The sequence below is a fragment of the Lepidochelys kempii genome, chromosome 7 (genome assembly GCF_965140285.1).
Source record: "Lepidochelys kempii isolate rLepKem1 chromosome 7, rLepKem1.hap1, whole genome shotgun sequence".
Lineage (NCBI taxonomy): Eukaryota > Metazoa > Chordata > Testudines > Cheloniidae > Lepidochelys > Lepidochelys kempii.
The window spans coordinates 17,267,704-17,294,393 of NC_136386.1; the positions used below are offsets into that span (position 1 = coordinate 17,267,704).

Genomic DNA, 26,690 nt, shown 5'->3' on the forward strand with positions numbered 1-26,690 from the left:
GGAGAGTGGGGTGGGGGGAGAGAAAACCTTTTGTAGTGGTAAACACCCATTTTTTCATGGTTTGTGTGTATAAAAAGATCTTCTGTACTTTCCACAGTATGCATCCGATGAAGTGAGCTGTAGCTCACGAAAGCTTATGCTCAAATAAATTAGTCTCTAAGGTGCCACAAGTACTCTTTTTCTTTTTGCGAATACAGACTAACACGGCTGTTACTCTGAAACAAAGCAACTGTGTGATCTTATTGCTGTGACCTTTCTCCACCTAATCTCTCTTTATGTTACCTTCTCTTTTCAGGCCATGTAGGTACTTACATTGTAACCTCTTTAGGGCAATACTGCAGTATTACATTGCCCGCAAAATTCCTAGCTCACTTATGGTGTTGTATAGATAAAAATTGCAAATAATTATAGCAAATTTGAGTGATGCCGTGGCTGTAATCTGCTTAGATTTTGAAAGAACATATAACAAAGTTGAAAAGTAGAGGAACAGAGAAGAGTAATAAGCATGGTGCAGAAAGCATTGTCATTGAATTAATAAAATACTGGTTAGGTGAGCGAGGGCAGATTGTAATGACTAAAGGTGATGTGGGTTATAAATGAGGAAGAGTCTCATGAGAATTAGCAGTGGAGTCATTTTGTATTTCTGTCATTCAATTTTATTGTAGTTATTTGATCTTGACAAAGGTGTGAGCCATGTTACTGTGTGAATAAATGGTTCAGATGAAAGTACAGCTAGCAAAGTGTGTGGTGTACAGGTGTTATATTAAAAGCTAGTTCGTTCAGTGCATTAGGCACTGGACTGGGACTCAGGAAACATTGGTTCTGTTCCTGGCCTCTGCCAGTGATGTGCTGTGTGACTTGGGCAAGTCACTTTCATCTCCCTTTGCTTATGCCTTTGTTTCTCCTCCCACCCCTTGTCTTTCTGGTTTGTTTAGATTGTTGGGTCTTCAAGGCAACATTTCTCTTTCACTATGTGTTTGGACAGTGCCTTGCAAAGCCACACCCGGTCACTTTTTGGGGTCTTTACATGCTAGTATAAGGTAAATAATTAGTAACAATAATGTCACCAAATTTATCAGTGAATAATATAGAAGTGATACAGGTTTCAATAGATTTAAACAAATGGATCATTTCCTCTGACTTATAGAAAGTTTAGGATTATGAACAGCCAATGAAGAATATATCCAGTTATTTTTCTGTATATTATAGAGCAGAAAAGGGAACAAAGAGCTAGCTCTTAGATACAATAAGTATGGACACTATTAGAAAACTCTAAAACAGAACCAAGTGGATAGAACCATCAGCACAATACACTGATGGAATTAAAATGAGGAAACAAAATACCGGAACATATCATTACGGGGGAATAATACACACAAGGGGGAAAAAGGTCTAGTGAAGATGTCTGGGTGAGTGGCAGAGCTAAATTGCATCCTTTCAATGGCTAGAATAAATTACTTCCTCCCTGGAGCAGAAGGGGAGTAATTGTGACTCCTGGTGCTACACATAGGGTGTCTCAATGCCCCTTATGCAAGGGCCTAAGACCACAATTAGTCACTGTTGAATATGCGAGCACCCTACGCTAGGTTTCAGAATTTAGCCCTATAATTTTTTAGTGATTTTTTTAAGAATGGTTGACACTGACAGGCAAGCAAGCCATGGCAAGCAAGTACAGTCCTTTACTGAAAGAGCTGCATATTAAAAAAAAAGGTATATTAAGTCCTTCCATGCTAATATCAGCATGCAGTTCATTTTAGATTATTTATTGAACCATATATGTTGCTGGCATTCTATGTGCCATGAAGATCTCATGTTTCTGATCACTCCCTAGAAAATCCTTTATTATAAGGATTGAGAGTTTCATTAGAAATGTTTATTAAATAGTTCCAGCAGGCTAATACCTGCATTTAATTTATAGTAAGTGGCTTCCTAAGTAGTTTGACAACCATCATATGTGCATTTACTTTATATTAGTGGATGTCCATTTAGTAATAAAAATGTTCTGGACATATCTAAACCATTTGTAAAGAAATGTTCAGTGATTTTAATGAAGCAAACTCCCTCATAATAGTGGTTGATGTCTTTTTTGTGCTGTAAGTGGATTTTACATTATTTTAGGGATTATGTACATTAATGGATACCAGCTGTCGTGTGCTTATGTCCCACTGAGTCTTTATAGTGCATTGGTTAGTTGTGTATAGCGTTATAAAGAATAAGTCAGACATTAGCATGCTCCAGATGGCATACAATAACATATACATTTGCTACAAATGGTTTACAGTCTGCTTACAGTACAGAAGAGACATCGACAATCACTTCAGAGTGGTTATGAAGTACTAAGATTAAAAAAAGACACTGTTTCTGCAAGTGTTTTGCTTATTGTATTGTCATAGAATCATAGACTATCAGGGTTGAAAGGAACCTCAGGAGGTCATCAAATCCAACCCCCTGCTCAAAGTAGGCCCAATCCCCAATTTTTGCCCCAGATCCCTAAATGGCCCCCTCAAGGATTGAACTCACAACCCTGGATTTAGCAGGCCAATGCTCAAACCACTGAACTAATCCCTCCGTCCCACTGAGCAATCCCTATTAGTAACCCCACAAAGCTTATTTTAACCGAATTACAGTAGCAACTCTATTTTTTTTTCACTTTTAAAGCTAATTCTAGCAATGCTTGTTGTCATAAAACCCCACTGCAAATCTTTTTCTCTCTTCTCTTTGTTTCTCCCAGCCCAATCTACTACCATTTTATTGTGATCTTTATGAGAGGCAGCCCATCCTTCCTTTGGACTTATGCAGTGAAAAATCTGGCCGCATTGAATTCAATGGGAAGTTTGTCATTGACTTCAGTGAACCAGGATTTCACGAATGGCTTTGTATTGCAGTGGTAACTCCTCTTCAACATCGTTGCTTCCTCTGTATTATCTACAATTAAGAGTTTTCTTTGCCCTTTTTCACTATTCTCTTAGACCTAAATTCTTCAATTCAAATTTCTTTCTATTTAACTCTCTGAGGAGAGGGCTAAGGCCCTTTGATCTTCATCATTTAACCCAGATTGTTAGCGTTAGCCCTTGAGAGCTCCCACAAGAGATTCCAATGATACAGTCACTCACCTGTATCATTGTTAGAACAATAAAAGTTATGTTTAGATCTAGAGTGTTCAAATGTGTATAAGAACCAAATGTTGGTTCCATTGAAGGTAATGGTTGATTTGACTTTGATTTGAAGGAACCAAAATTTGGCCCCAAAATATGTTTGTTTTTAGGAGATGAACTGAATATTTAGCTTTATGGAGTATCACTGAAGGCCTATGGGTAGAACATGAATTGGGCTTACTCAATACATCTCCTAACATGCCATCATCTTGTTTGAGCAATACCAATTAGCTGTCATTGTACCTTTTATCCCCTTAGCTTTAGTGCAGTGTTCTTGTTAAATTCTGTTTCCAAGTTGGTGGCAACTCTCATCAGAAAAGCTAATATCTTAATTTTGAATGCCATTTACCCAAGAAAATGCTTTTTTATTGTTTTTTCTAATTTTGTATTGGGTACGTGGTCCTTGCTATTTTTTTTTTTTTAAACTACAGTAAGAAATATGCAGTAGCTGGCAAAGTTTGAAAGTATGGTCATCTGATGAGAGCAGCTGTTTTAAATTTGTCCTATAAGCTAAAAAAATATAGAAAAAATAGACTTGGATTGAAGAAAAAGCCTACTTCAAATCCCAAGATGCTCTGGGGATCAGACAAAGTTATATTTCTGCTTCCTATTAAATCTTTTTGGGAACTTCAAAGCAATCCCAGTTAAAAGAAACCATTACTTTGGATATTTTTAATTGTTACTTATGAAACTCACACTGTTCCATGCGGTATTTTACTAGTCCCCTGGGTATCAGGCTCACTTCAAGAGCAGTTATATAATTTACTTCACTAGATATGCTGAGTTTGCTTAGCGGTTGTACAAGAGTAGACATGATAAATATCCATTTCTAAAAGGACTAATAATAAGAAAGCCATGTGGGTAAAATTTAACTATGGATAAGTCAAGAAACACTTAAAAAGTGATACACATATTCACAAATGACTGACATACAAATGACTGACATATCAACATATATTTCAAGTGTGCTTATTGGCATTTCATACCATACAGAATATGTTACATATACATGTAAATACAATAATTTTATTAATTGTAAATGACCATTTTTCTTATGAATTTGGTAAATTTTTAAAACAATTGAAGTGAACTAAGTCATCAGCTGCATGTCAGCAGATCTTTAAGCAAGATGACTGAACAGTTAAAAACTGCACCAGAAACCATTCCAGATAATCAAACATATAAAGTAATAGAGCAATAATAAAGATATCTTGCTGAATGTTGTTTGGTGACAATAATACTTTAGCCTTACATTGCATTACTATCTACACATTAGTTAATCCTCATAACACTGACCCTCCTGAGGCAAGTTAGCACATAAGTGTTATATCCATTTTACAGCTGAGCCATAAACATGTTAGATGACTTGTTCAATGCCATGCAGCGAATCATCAGTTTAGACAGGATGGGCATCTTGCATCTCAGCTCTTTATTCATTCCTCTGGACCACAAACTACCTCACTTTAGAGTTACAGAAATATAGGGCTTGAAGGGACTGCAAAAAATGATATTAGCCTCTTTTGTGTTTGAGTTTTCTTGCCTAAGTGAAGCACTTTGTGCTCATCTGTACTGAATTTCATCTTGTTGAATTCAAACCAATTGTCCAATTTCTCAAGGTCATTTTGAATTCTAATTCTGTCCTCCAAAGTGCTTGCAACCCTCTTCAGCTTGGGTATCAACTGCAAATTTTATAAGCATAGTATACATTCCATTATCCAAATTATTAATGAAAATATTGAACAGTACTAGACCCAGGAGTGACCCCAGTGGGACCTTACTAGATACCCTCACAGTTTGCCAAAAAAGTCAAAAAGGCAATGGAGTTGTAGTAGCAGAGAACTTGGCCTTGGGTTTTTAGATTATATGTTCTTTGCAGCAGGGACTTTGTGTTTTCAAGGTGCCTTATAGGTAGGTGAACTCTTTGTGTGAGATTTGGCATAGCACAGAACTTTCATCGCAGTGGCTAGGGGGCCTTAGACAGCTTTAGTTACTGCAGTCTCTCCGGACCTGCCATATGGGCCACAGTGTTGGCCGGAATCTCTGTAGTGCTGCGTGCTGCAGCCCATCCCCCTTCCTGACATGTCCCCTAGAAGAGTCATCAGAAAGGAGCCATAGGATTGTCCTCCTCAGTGACTGTGCCAGGATATTCTTCCACAGCCTGAAACAATGCTGTTAGGGTATCTGCCCTTTTACATGGTGTAAAGGAGTCAGAGTGGGAATGAGTATCTCACCCTCTCTTTCTCTTGTCTATAAGCTTATTATTGTATTAAATAGCAACACAATCCCTGTAGTGAATCTAGCCTGGGAACTGTAGATGTATTTTCCTGCACAATCTTTAAGCAGACAGAGACTGAGAAATAGACACTCTTACTAACATACTTGTGAGAATCACAAGGAATACATGCTGCCTCCAAACTCCCAAACTGCCTTTATTGCCTCAGTAACTTTCACAAGAGGTAAAATTACAATCTGTTGGAGCTAATCTTCTTGTTTGTTATGAATTTATCTGAAGCAGTTAGCTTTTTTATTTCTATTTGTGAATTATCTGACAAAGAATTTGATATTTTTATTCACTTCTTGTTTTTCCTAACTGTTTGAACAGTGTACGTGAAGAAACTTCAACACATGGATTATTTGTGAACTCTTTGCTCTGTCTGTATGCACTATTTATTATCTGAGCAGTCTAATTGGTTGCATAAGTCAGAAAGAGTTGTTCCTGGTTGAAGTTGTTTTTTTTTTTTTTCCAAACTGGAATATATTGAATAACAAACATTCTTTTTAGAATATGAATACTTTCATCTGCACGAAACTGCTGGTATGGTATTTGTTCAGAGAATGACCTTTCCCCCAAACAATTGTGTAAACAAAATCTGCCTTATGTGAACATTCTCTATTAGTGAATAAAAAGGCGCACAAACATGGCGGAAGTTCACAGCTGTTCAAACAAATGCTTGTGAATCCCGTTTTGCAGGACTCACTCACCCATCAGATTCAGCAAAGCTAACCCAAATTCCAAATGACCCATCAGTAATTTCTTGGGTATAAAATTCACCTCCGGTATAAGACAGATGGGGAAACATTCAAATTGCATTTAACAGATTTGTACAGATTTTCCAAAGGGGTGGCTCTGTTTCATTTTTTTGGAGTGGCAACCTGCAGCAGCTTAGTTTAAACAAATAAAACAGCAAGAAAATACATTAAATTAATGTCAAGATGAAGGGGAGGGGGCGGAAATCTGTACTGAATTAAAAAAGCAGGTGCAACTCCTTCAGGGGCTCTCTTTCAATACTGCATAAAAAAAGAGAAACTCACAATCTCTATCATAGTGCTGAAGTTCTCTGCCACCAACTCAAGCTGAGAAGGCAAATATCAGTTTAGCATGTAAGTAGAGTTTAATGTTCTCTCTACAGAAGGATCTTAAATGAATGTCTCCAAAATTGCATTATTCCCAATGGTGAATGAAAGGGGAGACCTAATATATAGCTATCCAAGAGCTCTAAACACCATAGAAGCCCAGTTGACTCCTTTTATTTCAGTCGTCCGAGGCTCTGCAAATTAGACTTGCAGAATGATAATGGTTATTGTGTCTGTTGTTATAATGGTGTGTAAAAGCACACCACTGTTATGTAAAACACAAAATGAACGCTGCAGGTCTACATGCCATGTAGAGGCAGACTCAGTGTTCATTTAAATACACTAATGTTGAATGTGAGCAAACTAAGTGGAGAACTGTAGTCAGGAAGGGAATGGCCTGTCTTCTAGAAGATTGTCTTGAAATAAAATCTTGATTATGACTCTGAACAAGCAGCTTTTCCTGTTACCGGCTTTGTACATCCGAGACCTCATTAGTCAGAGCCATGTAGCACAGGTCTGAAGGCCCCCAAGGGAATATAGACAGTGCAGGGGGCCCCAACATCCAGGCACAGCTAATAACTATGCACCATCACTGCAGCAGCCCTAGAAGAGCAGAGATAAGGCCTGGGTGACCCAGAGGAGAGAGGGAGTCAGAACTGGAGATGGACCTGTATCCAGGCAACAGTGCAAAATCAAAACCCCATAAGGACCATTAGAACATGGGTGCAAGTTACAGGAGCCAATTTATAATTAAACTATAATGACCACCTTCCAGTTAAAATTAAGGAAGAAACTTGAGAATCTGCCTTTATTTCAGCATTACCAGTTCTGGAAAATTGATCGAATGCTGGCTAAACACAAATTGTGATGACTTAAAGTTACAGAGAATTTCACACCTCTGTCGTAGGAAAACAGTTGAAACTGAGCAATGGGGTGAGCTTGAAGAATTTATCAGCAGGACTGTAAATGGAGAGATGGCTTTGGCAACCTTGTAGGTGGATGTTTTTAAATCATTCAAGAAGCTGCCTGTTCATCTGAACATTAGGAAAATGAATTCAAAAAATTTAGTGCTTATGTAAGGCTGAAGTTCTCTATCCATAGATGAGAATGGTGACAATGTAAACTTTGTCAAAGTTGCCTTGCCAAAGAGCCTTAAACCTACTCTAGAAAGACCACCTTTAGGCATGAAAGAGTAGTTTAGTTCACCAGACCATTCAGCCTGTGACCTCCCCTTGGAATTGAAGTCATTGGTGATACCACCAACCCATCTCACTCATGGCAGTGAACAGCTATTAGTAGTGATGAGCTGCCAAAATCTTAACAACGCGTTCCCTCCTCACCCCACTAGGGGGTCGTTGCCCACCCCCGCCCCCTAGGACTCCTGCCCCATCCAACCCCCTGCATTCCTTGACACCCCCCCCCAGGACCCCTGCCTCATCCACCCCTCTCCCCTGTCCCCTGACTGCCCCCAGAACCGGGCAGGAGGGTCTCATGGGTCACCGTAGAGGGTGCCCACCCCACCCCTAAGAGCCAGAGGCACCTGCCGGGAGGTGAGGTGGGGAGTTCCAGCGGTGCTTACCTGGGGCAGCTCCCAGGAAGCATCCGGCAGGTCCCTCTGGCTCCTAGGGGCAGGGGAGCATAGCTGGGGAGGAGCGGGGGAGCAGCCGCTCCCTCACTGATCACATCAAAAGTGAAGCCTTAGGCACCGACTCCCTGGGTGCTCTGGGGCTGGAGCACCCACGGGGAAAATTTGGTGGGTGCAGAGCACCCACCGGCAGCTCCGCGCCTGGCCCCAGATCACCTCACCTCCGCTCCACCTCCTCCGCTGAACGTGCTGCCCCGCTCTGCTTCTCCAGCCCCTCCGCTGGCTTCCCGCGAATCAGCTGTTCGGCGGGAAGCTGGGGAGGGCTGAGAAGCAGGTGGCGGCTTCCCGCTCAGGCTGAGGGTGGCGGAGGTGAGCTGGGGTGGGGAACAGTTCCCCTGCGCGCCTTCCCCCCCCCCCGCCCCCCGGGTTACCTGCTGCAGCGCGGGCGGCCCTCCTTGCGGCCCCCCCCCTCACCCCAGCTCACCTCCGCCTCCCTGGGACTGAGCGGGAAGCAACCGCCTGCTTCTCAGCCTGCCCCAGCTTCCCACGCAAACAGCTGATTCGCGGGAAGCCTGGGGGGGACGGAGAAGCAGAGCGGGGTGGCGCGTTCAGGGGAGGAGGCAGAGGCGGAGGTGAGCTAGGGTCAGGGGTGGGGCGGGGAGCTGCCGGTGGGTGCTCTGCACCCACCAAATTCCCCCCTTGGGTACTCCAGGCCTGGAGCACCCATGGAGTCGGTGCCTAAGGCGCCACTTTTGGCCGGTTAAATTTAGAAGCCTTTTTAGAACCGGTTGTCCCTCACAGAACAACCGGTTCTAAAAGGGCTTCTCAATTTAACAACCGGTTCTAGCGAACCGGCTCCAGCTCACCACTGGCTATTAGACTTTCATTAGCTACTGCCCTGGAGTAAACCAGAACTGGCAACATTGTGGTGAAAGAGTATTAGTGGCACACAGAGTCTGAGCCATTCAGTCTTGGTCTGTAGTACTCATTGCTGGCAACAAAGTTTACTCTGTCAGTCCTATGGCATAGTCTTGTGGTCCTTATACTACATAAAGTAGCTTAATTTGTTGCACAGTGAAATGGCAAATCTCCCCCATATTACAAGAAGAAATTCCAAAAGTATCTAGACTCCATTCATATAATACACAGAAAAAGGAGCGGTTACTAGGCAACCTGGAAATCTTTCTTCTTTTATGCCATTCTACTCCCGGACTATAGCTGCTTAATTTGATCCTATTTGAAGTGACAATTTAGGGCCTTATAGCTTGGATACCTATTCACATGAAATGTAAAAAGCATCACACTAACAAGCTACATTTTGTTTTGTACCTTGGGAAACTGGAATAAAAAGAGTGGGTTTGTGTCTCTTGGAATCCATATGGACTACTAAATCTGCTGCTATAATATCATAACCCCATTATCTCCCCCATGCCTTGCCCCCTCATCCTTACACAGGACTCTTAGCCTTTCATCAGCCTTTAATTACGGTATCTGCAATTTCCTGAACTTTTAAAACAATAACCAACCCTCATGCCTCCCTTGTCACATGTATTTTTCCCTCATTATTATAGTATCCAGAATGCCCTTCATACACATATATGAACTCACACTTCTTCTCTGCCTTCTTTATTTCTTTAAAATAACTGAGGTGTAGTCTGGTTTTGTTTGCTAGCATCATCTCATCCCACCCAAGAACATTAACGATGTCTAAAGAGAGAAAATTGATTCCATGATAGGAAATATTTTGTTGTTAATAACACACACACACATACACACAAAGTCTTACCCACAACATACCCACTTTAATTAAATGAAGTTGGTAGAGTTATACCTTAACCCACATGAGGATCTGGCCCATCATTTTCTATTTAATTCTAATTTTTACACCCTGTTTTGTAAACGTTGACGTTTTGCATGCACAGTCTTACAACCTACTCTTTCAATCACTTTCCTCCCACAATCTCTTCCCTACCTTAGTGTGGACTTTGGCAAAGGCTAGGAAATACCAACCCAGTGATCCCAGCTAGAGTAAGGAATCTGAGCAAAGTCATTCTGGGCATGTCAATGGGTCACTTGCTTTAGAATGTTTTCACATGCAACTTGCCCACAAAAAAAAATCTATATTCCCATGTTTAAAAAAAAGAATAAAAAATGTACACTATTCAGTTAGGCCCTGGTCTACCAAATCATTTAAACAATGGGGATTACTCTCATACTACTCTCATATGCTTACAAGTAAACACATGCCAAAGTGCTCTGTTGGATTGAGACTTTAAGGACTCTTAACAAAAGCTCTGTCCAGCTCTGCATCGTGGAGACCTGTATAAATGACACAGAGAATATAGGCTGCCTCTCTCACTGCTTATGGATTTTATTGGCTTTGGTCCTCAGTGGAAAATACTGGGCAGACGAGTGGAATGGAAACTGTTATATTTTGTTCGAAAAGAAAAATCTGAGCTAACTTTGTATGAGCTACATCTCCTTTAAGCATATCACAAGATCCCTATACTGAGGGCACTATGCATGCATGGGGGAGGGCATGAATTGGAATAGCAGGTGTGCTGCAGTGTAGGGGTATCGATACGGGTGTTTATTGGAATTAATTCAGTTCTTGCCCACACTCTGTTTATTTCAAGCCAGTATAATTCTTTCTATTGTTTCACAAGAACTCAATTTATTGCCATAGTTTTAATTAAAAATCCTATATTATCTTTATATTCACATTTTTATCAGCTGATCTTGGGTACAGTGCTCAGGCTCACATGTTAAGGTATTATCTATGCGCCAGTTCCATGTATGCATATGAAAACCCAGAGAGCAAAGGCAAATGGGACTGCAATGTAACACCAGAATTATCACGCCTTACAACACAGTTCTCAGGGCAAAATGTGTTGGCACTGTAATTTTTTTTTAAAAGAGAGGGCTGTTGTTGCCACTGAACTTGGCGCCAGGTTACTCTTATGGTATTTATGCACTAGCTTAATTAGAAATCAGGAAAAAGAAACCATTTTTTTTAGCAACTTCTGATTCCCTGTTGTAATTTTTGATCTGTTGATAAACCTCCAAGGCAACTAGGACAGCACTACTATTTCTGGCTCTGTTTAGTGATGAGTTGCTAATTGTTTCTGCTTTACCAAGACTGACAAGGAGCCATGCCAGCTAATGTGTAATTGATGAGAAGAGAAGGCCATAAAGCAATCTTAGGAGAAATACCATTTTGGGTGATATTTTATTTTTAGCTTCATATATTTAATTATTAAAATATGAGGTTCTTTACGCTGATCTCCTTAAAAGCCAACACTCAGTTCAGACGGTGGTTACAGAAACACACAACTAACCACAAAAAAAAAAAAAAAAAACCACCAAATTTACAGATTATCCTAGTTTTGGCATTTATGTACTGGAAAAGCCATTGGCATACTTTCATAATGAGAAAAGAGTGCAGTTCTGAAAATATGATGATGACATAGTATGATCTGTAAAAAATGTTTTCATTTAAATATTAAAGCCTCAGCATTAGCATTTTAAGTTTTCACATTTGTAGGATTAAAATAAACATTAGGAGAGCATTTCAGGACCTCATCATCATCATCATCATCTCTCTCTAACATACATTCAAAAAAAAAACAGGAAGAGTCATCAACATAACTGTTAAAATGGATATTGCAATTTTCCAATCACTAATCCACAGGGATGCCCAGGTGTAACTGTGGCCATCTCAGCATTTCATACAAAAAGCAGCTTCATTCCCCTGAATCCAGTGCAGGCAATCTACAACATCCATTGTCAGGAATAAGGGCTGGAGTTTCAAATTCGTAGTCACCACAATGATGGGGCTCTCTCCAACATCGGAAATACTAAGAAAACCATGTTTCCTACTTTTAATAGCTTGAGATGCCTGTAGGCTGTAATAAAAGTCATCTTTTGCACTGTAAATCTTTTCTCTTTAGGATTGGAAAACGTAATAAATGTGCATATAATTGAAGTGAAAATGATGAAAATCTCACTCTGACTATTGACAGATTTGCCTTCCTTTTGGACTCTGCAGGAGCTTCTTTGTTTGTGGCCCATGATGAAGATAATGAAAACCAATCCAGTGATTAAACTTTATATCCAAAGAGGAGTTTGATCTGTTCATATTTTTTTAATATGACTTTAGAGCAAGAGATGCAGTCATTTCAAAAGACTGTTAAACCATCATCTGCTGCGGGAAGTCATGAAATACCAGTGCCACTGGTGGGTTGACCTAAAAGTAATTTAACAAAGAAAATGAATATGTGTGAATCAGTAGCAGAGGCAGCTTTCAAGCTGTTGGAGAGCCAAGAAGAGTGATGGGTCATCCGATGAAGTGAGCTGTAGCTCACGAAAGCTTATGCTCAAATAAATTGGTTAGTCTCTAAGTGCTTCTTTTCTTTTTGCGCATACAGACTAACGGCTGTTACTCTGAAACGGGTCATTCATTGGCGGTGGCACTTTCATTAAAGCTATTGGCTTGAAAAGGTGCCACACATACGCCTATTAGCTCCATCACTTGTTTGAATTAAATGTTAAGTTGGAGCTAAATGCTTTTGTGTTTTTCATGTAGTTAGACACAGGCCATCTTCACTTCAGTCTCCACTAATTATCACGAAAGAAAAAGACTTTCCTATTAGGTTGCTCTGATGAATGGCATGTGAAGTATATCCTAAAATAGACCCCATTCGTGAAACAGTAGATACTTGCTTGTAAAAGTGAAAGGCCAATATCTTTTTTGGGGCAGGGGACGGACAAAAAACCTTTGGGCAATGGTGGAGAGGGGTGGAATGCAACTAAGAGGACAACTGATAGCTCACAGTGTAAGTGAGAAAAGGAGACTACTGATACATGATCATCTCCTTAAGATAAATGTCATGTTGGTGAACTTGTAGGATTTTGTGGAGCTCAAGATGCCTTCTTTATTATTATGGCTTCTCCAGAGAATCAAATTCTAGTTAGCAAAAGGCCCGTTTCAGCTTGCTTGTAAAATCTCACCACCTCACTGTTTATCTGCATCTGAAAACAAAGCAAAACTGAGGCTTCTTGTTTATTTTCAAATTGTATGTTCATTTAATGCTCAGAAAACTTACAGACCAAAAGTCATGATTATTGCCAAGCACAAGCATGTGATATGTGCTAGTTGTGCCTTGCTCCCATGCCAGTATTATATATCTTAATAATAATAATAATAATAATTAATAATGAATACCTTCTGGCATTTCTGTTAGTCTATGCAACAACTCATTGAGCAGATATTGCTAACCATGTCAAAGTGTAATGTCTTAGCCCAGTTTCCACTGGTAACGCATGCAAACTGATTTGCACATATGACCTGAGTTAGGATTTTAAGTCAGCTCTCCAGAACAGTGAATGCAAAGCCAATGTACAACTGTAAAAGAAGTGCCTGCCATACCGTAAAAGAAAAGACATGCATATTTACCCTTCAAGTGAGGTTGCATTTTTCAACTGTGTCCATGGAATGGAACACATTTTGCTCTCATTTATGTTGTTCCTAGTCCATTAAAGTCAACAGAGTGGAGACAAAGCAAAATGTAGCTCTTATGTGTAAATGTTGAGGTTCATTATCAGAGAAATTTCTGCATTACTGCTGTGTACTTCAATGACTTGTTTGTTTGTAAACTTAACCTTGTGCAGGTGATTAATACCAACCCACTCTATTTCCAGTTATATCTGTATTCAATATTTAGAAATAATCATGCCAGACCAGAGTCAGTTCATTTTAGATCCAGGTTTGTTGTGCATTCACTCTTCTGCATTCAGCTCAAGAAATGAGTTTACATATTTTGGTGTTGTTTATTTTGGTACTAAATATATAGGCCAGCATGTTTAGAGTTGGATATCTGTTACATACCTAAATCCATAGATAGGCAACTAAATAAATGGACTGATTTTCAAAAGTGCTTAGCATCTCTTAAATCACATTGGACACAGTGGAAACTGAGGGTCTTCAGCAACCCTGAAAATTAGGTAACTATTTAAGTGTTAAGCATTTAGCTATCGCACTCAAGATTGAAAATCTTGTCCATATTCCTCTATTAAGATCAGTTAATATTGATTTTTTAAAAATTCTCTATATTCATATGAGCTACTAGCATTCTTGTATACAGTGGAATTATATAGATTTAAGTAAATCTACATTGCATATTGTATATTAGTTTAGAACAAAGAAAAATCCTTTCTCATGCTTGGCTTATTAATTCAAAATAAGACCAATGATATTTGTAATTTATCACTACTGGGACAATATGTAACCATAATTAGCTCTTAGTTCTTAGCCATTCATCCATCCATTAATGTTTTGCTGTTATATTGATTATAGATCACACATGCTATGCCACAAATTCCTTGTCCATTTTGTCAGTTACAGAGAATGTATGAGCATCTTTATCAGTTACATCATTGTGTCCATTTCAAGACATTGCTATAACAACATTTGTCTTTATATACCATGTGTGTGAACAGAAAAGAGACAAAGAAAATGAATAAGAGTATTGATTGTAGACTTCTTTTCAAGGTATATTCCTTATGTAATTGATAAGCTAACGACATCTGTTCAACAATCCATTTTTCTCAGTTACAAAAGATATCTTTAACCAAGTCATCATCACATAAATACTCTATAAACTAAGTGCGTGTTTCAATTGCTTATTTTATTAAGCACAGAAAATACCATATCAATTAAAAGTAGTTCCTTTCTGGATTTCTGCACACATTTCCCTGAGGGTCAAGTGCCAGAGTAAAATGTCACACAATCTGTTATTTACCAACACACTAAGGTCCAGCTAAAATTTAGCTTATTGATAACACAATAGGGTCTGGTAAAGTTCAGGGTAAAATGAGAATGGTTAGTAAAGTGCAAACCTACTAGGCCAAAAGAAAACACTCTAACATTAGTGTTTAGTCAGCACCTTTGGCTAGCACAGAAAAGATTTGGGGATGTTTGGCTATGAAATCATGAGAGTTTAAAATAAAAAAGAGTAATAAAAATTAATATTTACTCAGAATATGTACTGTCCAATGCTATACAATTTTTTCAGTCACCTTTACCTGGTCAGTGATGAACATTAAAGCAATTGCCAACAGTTAGCACCCAGTGGAATTTCTCCCGTATTTAGAATAAAGAGTGTTTGTGGTTAACTGTTAACAATGAGTGGGAAATGTTGACATTTTAGTAGCTTTTTACTGCTGATCTTTTAATTGTCTCTTTTTTTACTACACAACAATATCACCGTAAAACTATGAAAATATAATTGTCCTTTATTTGAAAGGAAAAGTATTTTTCTGTGAAAGTAATATGCCCAGGGTATTGGTTTTGCTGCAAATTGTATTCAGTTAATCCCAAATCCCAGTATATCATTTATAAAACTTCACCCATTAAACAGGCATCTCTTTTACTCTCATTTACTAGAAAAACTGTTTGTAATCTTGTTGCTGTGATCTCTTGGTAAGTCTGATGTACTTTAGAGTGGCTTTCAAATGTCCAAATTTAAAATACAGCACTGTACTTCTAAAATAATCATATTAGAGTTGGAGTTCTGCAACTATCTCAGCAAACTGAATAAACACAGTGGCATTAGGAATCTGATGCTCCAGCATATGTTTTTTTGGTTTTTCTACACTCAAAAATGCTACTAAATTACACCATCAATCAAGTTACCCAGAAGTTAGCTGTAAATCTCACAGATTGCTTTAGGGTTGTTCCACAACAGACTCTCTATGTACTTCAAAGGATGTTGTAAATGAATCTTTCAAAATCATGTCAATCATTGTTTTGAAGTGTTACATCTTATAACACAAATTAGGTTTCCTTCGGGTCATTGGAGGCATTTGTTTTCTCTTTTCTGTGTAGAAATAACAAACAGATTTCCCAGTTTCATGCTAGATTGTTTTTGGCTCATTCTGCCTTTTCATTATAAGTAGAAGGAGTGATAAAGTGTTGAGCGCTACAGTTGAGATCTGATTCGCTGATAACAGTGGTTTAGCATTGTGTAATAGCACAAACTATACACCTGAAAAATATTGGCAAGTAAAATAAGTTCAGCCTCAGTCTCTTGGAATCATTGGATCTCATTGGAATCATATAACAGATGATCGGTCACAGAACAGAGCTCCATATTTGTTACCCTCTAAGTAAAATGAAGACAAATAAAATGATACAAATAAAATCTAGTGATTAAATTGTCTCCCCCCCCCAAAAAAAAATCTCCTAATGATATTTCAGTTGTGAGATGGTGGAAATACCAAGAGATCTTCCCATAAATGACCCAGGGAAGTTAAAAAGCTATGGAATACATTTAAAAATACCAAGATGATTCAATAGAGCATTTCAACAATACCCATTAATAAAACTGGAAAAAAATCACTCATGGTGGAAAGATATAGCTTAAAGAAAAAAAAATAGTGCTGAGAATCAAAGCAGTAAAAGTACCGAAATAGTTAAGATTAAGTTAAAAATTAGGGTAAATGAGGAAAGAGAAATGTACAGAAACCTATTTTGCCCAGTTGAAAGTGACTTGATTCACTTTATGATGGTTCCAGTTTTGGTTTAATTTTTGTTTAACTCTTGCACAGTGTCCCAGATAGTAAATGTGGAGAATACGTGCCTTTGAAAATAAATAAATAGCTTTATTTGTGTACCCTAACAACTGAAACTGGAAGAAGGTATATTTTTAGAACCCAGATAATCAGTCCACCAATGGCGCTGAGTGTTGGGCAATGAAGAAGAAACATGAGTAAAAAAAAGCTGTTTCACAGAATTGCAAATGTTGAGAAGGATGAGTGGAATAAGAAAAAAAGATCTGACGAGGAATGTGCATGTTAGAGACATACTGAAAGCAACACCCATAAACAAAAAGAAACTGGAGTGCAGGCTCAGATGATTTGGTCTTGTGGTGTGCAGTCCTGACAAGTGGGTTACACAATCCAGCAGATCCAAACTGAAGGAAAAAGACAGAGCAGCTGACCCAGCAAGAAGTGGTGGGCTGTCATAAAGTTAGTTAGCATGTGATGTAAGAGGGTGTGTGGCATTGAGCAGAATACTTTGGAAGGAGATGACTCCTAAAGCACACCCCATATGATGGGACTAAAAAAGATGATAACCAGTCCAACCGCACTGTAGTTGGACATTTTAGGGCGGGGCAAGAATCAAATTTCATACTTGACAATGTTTAACAGGGAAACAGAAAAGTTTTAATGATTTTTAGACCGAGAAGGGACTATGAATCTGTTATAGTCCTCCTGGAATAAAGCACATAGCTGAAAATGAATGCCTGTTTCTGCTTGAAAGAAATTAAACCTGTAGAGTTTGGTAGCTTTTATTACAAGCAAGTCTGGTAGTGTTGTCTATAGCTAAAGTTGCCCAACACTTTCCATTATAAGACACTGTTTTCACTTGTTTATAACGTTCCCAAACATTCACTGTTCTGACGGTACTATCCCATGCTGATTTTCTGTCTGAGGCTGACTTTTAGAAAGTTTCAGCAAAAATGGTTCAACCATTTCCAATAATGAGATTAGAGAAAAAGATTGTTTTGCCCAGATTAAAAAAGAAAATTCTTACAACTGTTTCACTGAGCAACTTGTCTATATAACTAGTCTTCATACATATGTGTGTGTCTTTTCACCAAGTGAATTGAGCTGAACAGTGAAATCCCCAGTAATTTGCACACGTTGTATTTAACATTCGTATTATGGTAGTGGCCAAAGGCTTCAAACAGGATCAGGGCTGAGTGTAATAAAAACACCTACAAAGACCTGGTTCCTGCCCTGAAGAACTTAAAATACTCAAAATATAATAGCAGAAATAAGCAGATAGATCAACAGTGCAGCAGATCCCAACTGAGGATCAGGACCTGCAAATCTAAGTTAAAGACTGGATGGAGCCCACTTCTGTAGTGATAGCACTTTACACAGGGCTGGCCTTACCATGAGGCAAACTGAGGCAGTCGCCTCAGGTGTCAGACTGTGGGGGGTGGGGGAGGCACTAGGACCCAGAGAGTAGAAAATTGTGTTTGCTGCTGGTGCATATGTATTCTCTCTGCTCTAGATGCACAGAGATGGTAGAGTGCTGTGCTGGAGGAAGGAGGACACAAGAGACATAACAGGCAGGCAGGAGAAAAGGTGAGAGGGAATAACAGAAAGCAGCAGGAGCTGCACGGAGAGAGAGAGGAGGAGCCTCTTATGCACCTTTCTAGCACCCTCAGGAGCCTGGACTGATTAACACCAGCTTCTCAGGGAGTTTCCTGTTTTCTACTGCTTCCCTGAACCCACTTGAGGAGAACAGGCAGTCAACTGAAGTAGTAGGAGCCAGTTAGACCCTTAAGACGCTGATATCTTCCCTCACTCAGGCCCTGCTACCAGCCTGCTTATTTGTCCCCTTCAGTTGCGCATTGAGAGCCACTATAGCTGGCATAGAACAGCACTCATGAGTGAAAGAAGAAAAGGCCCCTCTGGGGCAGCATTCAGAAAAAGAAAGAAAGCAAAGGAAGCTTTTCTATCTAAGCAGGAAGGAGCTCTCCTGAGATACATAGACACAAATGTTCACGGTGAGCCTTCTGGCCCCAGTGAGGATGAGAGTGTTGAGGAGATGCCTGATCTTCTAGTTAGTCAGAGTGCAAGTGACCTGGCAGCTACTGCAGCATCCATATCTCCATCTCAAATGGATGTAACATGCACATTGTAGATCAAAGAAGAGTGTGATGGAGGCGCAAGAAACATCTGCTGCTGAGTTTAGTTTCTTAAGTCTAGATGATCCAGGACTGTGGACCCACTTGAGCAGTAGCCTGAGGGACTTCCTTGTACTGCATGGGCCACAGCAAGCGAAAAACTTCATGGTCCCCAAAGACAATGAAAATAGAAGTTTCCATCCAACAAATTACTAGCATGAAATCCCCAATGGTGACAAAGTGAGAGACCATGGCTTATGTACTCAAAAACCCAGAATGCTGCATACTGTTTTTGTTGCAAACTCTTCCAGTCTAATGTTCCAGTCACATTGGGTTCTACAGGAACAAAGGACTGGAAAAATCTGGCTAGAAGTCTGGCATGCCATGAGAAGGCAGCAAATCACCAGAGAGCATTCCATAGGTGGAAAGAGCTTGAAATGAGACTAAGGTTAAAGGCCACCATAGATGATAAGCATCCAGAGAAGATTGCATCAGAGTCTCTTTACTTGCAAAATGTTCATGCAGCTCAAGGAACACAGCAGTATATTTGGGATGTTGTATGATATTCCCAGACTCCTCACTTTTCCTGAAGAAGACCTACACCAGCAATGCAGGGCACTAGAGACAGTGTTGACACATGATGACATGCGCAGTATTGATGCAAGTGATTTAGGTGATGAACTGACAGCCCTTTCAAGATACGTTTCAGCAGGATCAACTCCAAAGGCTGTTCTGGAATATATGTGCACAAATAAGATGACCATCCTCTTTCCAAATGCTTTTGTTGCTCTGTGCGTACTTCTAACACTTCCTGTAACAGTTGCCAGCGAGAACGCAGCTTCTCCAAGCTGAAGTTAATAAAATCACATCTATGCTCCACAATGACACAGGAGAGGCTGGTCAACCTTGCAACCATTTCGACAGAGCATGAGCTGGCCCAGACTGTGGACCTTCAGCAGGAAGCAGTTCAAATCTTTGCAATCAGGAAGGCACAGAAAGCACCACTTTGTTTACTCAAGCAGATAAAAATGCCAGTGTTTACTATGCAGACAAGAAAAGTTACATTTGCCATTCAGGCGTTTGAAAGTTAAGTGTTACTTAAAATTGTTGAACAAGGCATTTTAAGTTGTTAGTTCTCCTTTATTGGGGTAGGTAGCAGAGCAGTACCATGAGAGCAGTAGAACAGGAAGAAGGCAGGATTGAGACCTTTCAAAGTTTTGGCCCAAGCGAGGGGGCATGGGGGCGTCATTTGAGCTCCCCTCCTCAGGTGCCAAAGTGTTGTGGGCTAGCCCTGACTTTACACAGGGAATTGTAACGTGTAGTTTGTTCAAATGTTTTTTTGTTTTGAATAGATGCTCAATGAAGGAGCACGGTCCATCCAGCATATTGAATGGAGCAAGGGTCCTGTTGGAAAAAAAATCGTATGATCATGTAATCTAAAACTGTATATCATCATGGATACACCCAAGAGGGGCAAATTAATATTGCATGGGCAACTGTAAATCTGGCATTTCCTAAATTATGAGTTCTCAACTCTCAACCTAAAAACACTCTTTAATGTTGTTTTTTTTTAAATGTCATAGTACATAGAAAAAAGAAAAGGAGTACTTGTGGCACCTTAGTGACTAAGGTACTCCTTTTCTTTTTGTGAATACAGACTAACACGGCTGCTACTCTGAAACATAGTATATAGTGTGAAAGTACATTAGCTTACATATGGAAAGACATAGTTACACAGAAGAGAGTCAGTATTTGCCATTAAAATGCTACCACTTATTAACAGTTAGCATAGCACAGTACCTTTGATACTCTACCTATTTTCCATTCTAGGTACAGGGGAATACTCAGGTATCTCAGATTAAAGCATGGTGACTGTTGGTAGATGCTGAGGTTTCATTGGCACACGCTCTATGCATGGAAGTTTCTTTCTTTGAGAATATTTTATCCCTACCTGCTTCATCATTCTAATTCCCCAAAACACTGAAGAGCTGAGACAGCAATAGTAAATCACTTACAAGGGAAAAGGTTAATTCTCCATCTCTAAAGTCTTGAAATCAAGACTAGATGCCTTTCTGGAAGATGTACTTTAGTCAAACACAAATTATTGAGCTCATTACAGAGGCAACTGGTGAAATTCTATGGCCTGTACTATACAGCAGGTATCCACTCGTCCCTCTGGCCTTAAAATCGATGAATTAAGAGAAATTCCCTTTCCTCCCCCACAGAATTTAAGAAATACATAGCTATTCTTGGGATATTATTTTATCCAGATCAATTATGTTGTATTTGTCAACTGTAGAAAAGCATTATTTTGTTAAAATATAAAGGGGAAAATATGTACTAAAGACAACCTCATGAGCTATGATTTCATTGTTTGTATTCTGTCTTTTCAATGTGAGCAAACAAAAATATATACTCACAAAAATTTATTTTCATTTGAGCTTTCTGGTTGGTGTATTTGATTGATATTGTTGCTTAGGCAGGCTGAAAAATGACAAATGAGATATTTAGGTTGATACTGGAGGATAACCAGTCAAAGCAAAGCTTTAGCTGCAGAGAAAATAATTATTTCATTGGTGGGAGAGGGAAAAATCTGAAAACTTTGGAAAGGGATGACAATTTATGGACCAAGATTTGAGTTTATCTAAATCGCCGTCTCTTTATTGGTATAAATGCAATAAACTCTCTGCTGCTTTTTGAAATCCTGAAAATATAATGGTACAAAGCCAAAGTGTGTGTGACATCATAATACAGATCATTACTATGTAAACCTTCTGTGAATAAAATTGTTTAACCCATTATTTGTTACTCACCCACATTTGGCCCATTTGTCAAGATACCACTGCATCCTGTGAAATGCTGAGCATCCTCCACTCCCAGAGATGTTGTTGAAGGTGTTCTTCATTTTCCCTTAGTTGGGATTGAATAGATTTCTTTGACACATACAGTGAATCCGGAAGTGGGTTTAGACTAAGAATATAAAATGGCAAAGTTACATTCAAGATTCTTCAATGACACTGTTGACAGTACCTAAATGTAAAATTGTTTCCTTATTTCTCTTGATCTGAGCACTTTGGGAAGTAGCCAGTGAAGAAAATGAATATTGTGACAAGAGTATTTGTGTTTGGTTGCATCCTTGTACATTATATTCTTGAAACAGTCTGTGCTGTTGGTGAAAACCTTCCTTATGAAAACAAAACATTGCACTCGCCAAACCATTGTTTGGCGACTCATGAACCTGTTATATCAAAGTTTGAGGAAAGAATTAATAGTGCTCCCAATTTAGATTGATTAGACACACTGCGAGCGGATTCTCAGGGGTAAATTAACATATACACAAACTGAGGACCTCCCCCAAACTATTTAGAAAACATGTGGCAGCTCAGTTGTACTCTTTTGTGAAGATGCACAAAGCCATCTCCAAAAGATATGGGTATATGTGGAGACGAGCATTTCTGACAATTAGTTTTAGAAATATAAATGTTTATAAATGTGGTCTAACTTTTTTTGAAGGGCAGGTATTAATGATTTTTTTTTCAAGTGTTAGCTTTTAAATAGCTTCAGGAGTGCAATGGCTCCTGATTTTCATAGGTGCTAAGCACACACAGTTGTATTTGACCCCAAAGGGAGCAGCAAATATTAAATATCCCAGAAACTCAGGCCTTGTGTCTTTTGTCTACATTTTGCAAGTTTAACTCTTATCAGGAGGATGCCTTAAAGCTCACTTTTAATTGCATGTTATGTTACTTTCTGTGCATTTTTTATGATACACCTTTCTACTGTTTTTGTGTTCAAGTTGCTCAAAGAACACAATTATCAAATAATAGTTAATAACGGCAACAATTACTTATCATGATTATAAAATGAATTTTAAACTTTTGGGATATTAAGAAATACAGAAAAAATGCTCAGTATAGTTGTATGGTATATTATATACATGATTTCAAAGGTTTTTAAAAACTTTTCTGCAAAGACATTTGTTTCATACACATGCTCATTTTTATGTTACATACGTGGATGTGGTGTAATATATGAAAAAACATATTTATATAAGTAGCATATGTTTATAAGCTTATATATTGAATCATACAGAGTTCAAATATAAGCAATGGAGATTTTTTTTTTTTTGTTGTTCCACATGGGAGCCGCTTGATAAACACTATAGACTCAAATGTCATTGAATTATGTGTATGGTTGCCATTGCACAAATGTTCACAATTTTTACTATCAAAAAGTAGCATAATTCATAACTTATTTATTGACTGGTTATTTATTTGTTTGTTTATTTGTTTATTTAGCAAACTCAGATATAAATTGATGGGCCTAACAGATCAGATTTGTTGATCTCCAGCAGTGAAAATTTAAAGTTCCCAGCAATCATTAAACTTGAATAGAAAATATTTTATTTTTATATCTGAGAAAATGAAATTTAGCCCACAAATCTTCCCTGGAGCCACTCTTTTCCTAGGTCCGCTTCAGGGGTCTCCTCCTCAGCTACCCCCCTGCCTTCTGTTATGGGTCTATTACAGGATTGGGTGGCTGAGGTTCTGTGGCACAAAGTGCAAGAGGTCAGACTAGATGCTCACGATGCTCCCTTCCAGCCTTCAAGTCTATGAGTCTATGAGAGTTCAGAAGTGGGAGAATGTGTAACCATAAAACATAAAAACAAAAAACCCTTAATGGAATCTAGTCATTGTGACTCAGTACTGCAAAAACATAGAGACTGCAAAACTATGAAAAGTAAATTTATGGTAATTTTGTTTGTTATATTCAGAACTAGAGACACCACTTAAATTGATCTAATAAGTAATCTTCTTAGATTAATATTAATAAACAGATGTCTTCTAAGGGGAAGTAGTTGACAGGTAAAGATATCAATGCAAAGCAGTCACCATCTGCTTATCTTCTCTCATCACTGTGTCAACTAATTAGGGAATAATAATAGGCCTTTTTAAGGACAGTTTCAGATTTCCAGGTCAATGACTGCTTTCCATCTTCCTCCTTTCTTTCAGGCCCTGCTGCAAAAAAGAAGTATGTCAGTTATAATAACCTGGTTATCTAGTCCGTTTCTTCAGACAGAATTGAGGAAGGATGAAGATTTTCATCCATTCAGCCACCCAAACTGCCATAGGCCTCTTCCTGACCTGCAGTGTATCCACCGCTGGAGAAGTTTAAAGGCTAGGCAGTTAATATGGAGACCAATGTAAGAGGACCAAGCATTCTGAACAGCTGCTATATGAAATATCCTTAATTATTCTTGGCTTAATAAGTCACTGGCACTGTCCTTGGGCTGTGACCTTGGACCTTCTCTATGTATGGGAAGTATGAAAACTGAGTACCCAGCTCCAGACATGAATACCCAGCTCTTTATGGGTGAACTGCATTTAGTGACAATGACTTTACAGGGGCTAATTCTGTCTTTATATGTACTTCCAGACTGCAAGTTTTTGAAATTTCTGTACAGTTTGTGAGGAATTTTGCATATTTCCATCCATGTTGTTTCAAAGATTCACTCTTTGTTTTGAATGCACAGTTGCATTGAAGACCTATTCTCTCAGATGTTAGCACATTAAAAACAAATCCCTGAGGATTTAAAAGAACTATGTACATGACTTGTATAATTATTATTGTGTCACTGCAATCCATATGTTTGTTTTTGTTTTTGTTTTTTTTAAATTCAACAACAACAACAACAACAAAAAGTTATTTAAAGACCAAAAACTGTGCTGGCGAAGTGAGCCCCTGCCTTTCATAAGTATGATGGGCTGCAGAGGAAGCAAGAAGGATATTGCTTGGTTTTAATAGAGGTCTTGATGTGTGGAATGCATGCCAGTAATGTATTTTACAGTACATGTTAATAACTTGTTTGATATTTGTATTTGTGTTCTATTTTGTTATTTTAGTTACGATATATGACTATTTTGCAATAATTTCAATTATTCTTACAATACTTGGAAGAAGGAATATGGCTTTTACATGTCTTAAGGTTTTTCTTTGTTGATGCCCACCATGATTGACCAGTGTGATGAGGACTTCAAAAAACAAAACAAAAAAAAAGCATGTATGGTTTATACTGTTTGTAATAAGTAATTTCGTTAATCTTGCTGCTTATGTGCCAATTAGTGAAAACCATCTTTCCTGCAAACTCCTCCCCCCTTTCCTCTCTTTGATCCTGTGATATTGTCCAAGAATGTATCAATAAAAGGTTTTGGTTAACTTTTTTTTTATTTATGGCAATAAATATCTTTAGTTGTTTCCTCCCCTCCCCCTTTTAGTTAGTTTGTTCATGAGGGTTGTCACGGGGGAGCTGTAAAAAGATGTAAAAGTACTTTAACCAGATGGGGCCTAAATTTTTGAAAAGTCACTAGGCACTCAACTTGAAACACTGTAAAGGGGCCTGTTTTGTTTTTTTTTTCAGAATGAGCTGAGCCCCTGCCCTCTTCAAATCAGGTCTTTTAATATGTGTCAGTGTGAACACTCCAAAATTGAGGCTCCCCAAATCACTAATCACGTATGAAAATGTAGGCCACAAAGTGGTTCAGTAATGTTGCTCCATTAATTTCTATGGAATAATGCCAATGCAAAACTGGACTAATCAACACGAGTCATCAGTAATGAATCAGATCCACACTTTCCAAATGTGGAGCAGGAACCAAAACTCAGACTCACTTGAAAAGTGGTTGGAAAGAGCAGGGTTGAAACAATAGGCTGAAACAACAAGAACAAAATTCTGCCCTCTTCCAACCTCCATAGCTCAACAAGTAGTTCCCCATTTCAAGTGTCTACAAGAGCATCCCTTGTACCTGTAGAACACCGATGGCAAGATCAAAACTGAGCTGAAAATCACTTTAATCATTAGTCATTGCTTAGCCTATTTTAACTTGCATGGTCCTTAGACATTCTTTGCTTACTGACTACTGGGTTGTTGTTTTTTCCAAATCTTTCAACCTGGGCTTATAAACCTTGAACACTGATCACTTCTCTGGTGCCTTTTTGGTCTTAACACAGTAGCAGCTCTGAAGCCAAGCTGATATTTAGGACTGGTTGGATGGGTAAGTGCTATAAGTGGCTAGAGACATTTGATCACATTTTGGGGACTAATGGCAGAAGCTCTTCTGCAGCCTCTCTTGACCACAGCAGCCTTCAGGGGACCATGACAGAAGTAGGGGGCGGGAGGAAACCCTTAGCTTGATAGCACAATTATCAGTGCATTGTGTCTCTTCAACAAAGTGAGCACCTACTACTCCAGGTAATACTCTAACTGGGATTGATGGGGGTTTTGACAGAGTAGGGAGAACAGAATTGAGCCCAGTAACTGTAAGAATGAAGAAATGCTTCCTTGCTTCCATTATGTGGAGGGAATTAATCGAATCTGGTTTTACAGCTCAGAACTTCACAAAATACAGTTACTATTGATATTTCAGAGCCATGAGTACAGCCTTGGTTCTTTAGATCTCAAACATGCAATATGTCAAGTATCCTTCCATAGCCTCATTCTAGAAGAAGCCATATATGTATTCCTGTGATCTAGAACAAAAGTAAACAAACCAAGGGCTCTACCAAATACCTTGAGCTGTCTAACACCAGCCTAAAATGACTGCACCTTCACTGGGACTTGAAAAATACCAAAGTTGTTAAACTGTCTCGTGCTTGAAGAACATGACCTTCCCTTCCTGAACACTCAAAGGTCAATTTGCAGGGCACTTGTGGAGTGAGAGAGCGGAGGGAAAAGGTGGTAAAGTGACACAGCCAGGGAGACGCAATTAATTTAAATTACCATTGCAGCACAAGAGAAAAAAATGTCACACTAGTATACTACCTTTGGTGCTGCAACAATCTTTTGAGAGCAATTTGAGGATCATTTTCTAAAGTATTTAGCTTCCCATTTTATCGAGA

The 26,690-nt window shown here is 38.9% G+C and overlaps 1 protein-coding gene across 5 annotated transcripts in view; it reads left to right on the forward strand.

The window, feature by feature from the left end:
- The window catches only part of GRM7 (glutamate metabotropic receptor 7), a 538,026-nt gene extending 513,016 nt beyond the window's left edge, over positions 1-25,010 (forward strand). For 4 of the 5 annotated variants that reach the window (XM_073351194.2, XM_078853574.1, XM_073351197.2 and 1 more), the window contains one exon: positions 23,807-23,882. Coding sequence is in view for 1 of the 5 variants with exons in the window: in XM_078853573.1 (XP_078709699.1) it covers positions 23,807-23,856 (50 nt within the window). In the remaining 4 variants the exon portion in view is untranslated. Of the gene's footprint in view, positions 1-23,806 lie in introns of all 5 variants that reach the window. The other variant, XM_078853573.1, reaches the window with a different exon arrangement.
- Positions 25,011-26,690: the final 1,680 nt, after the last annotated feature.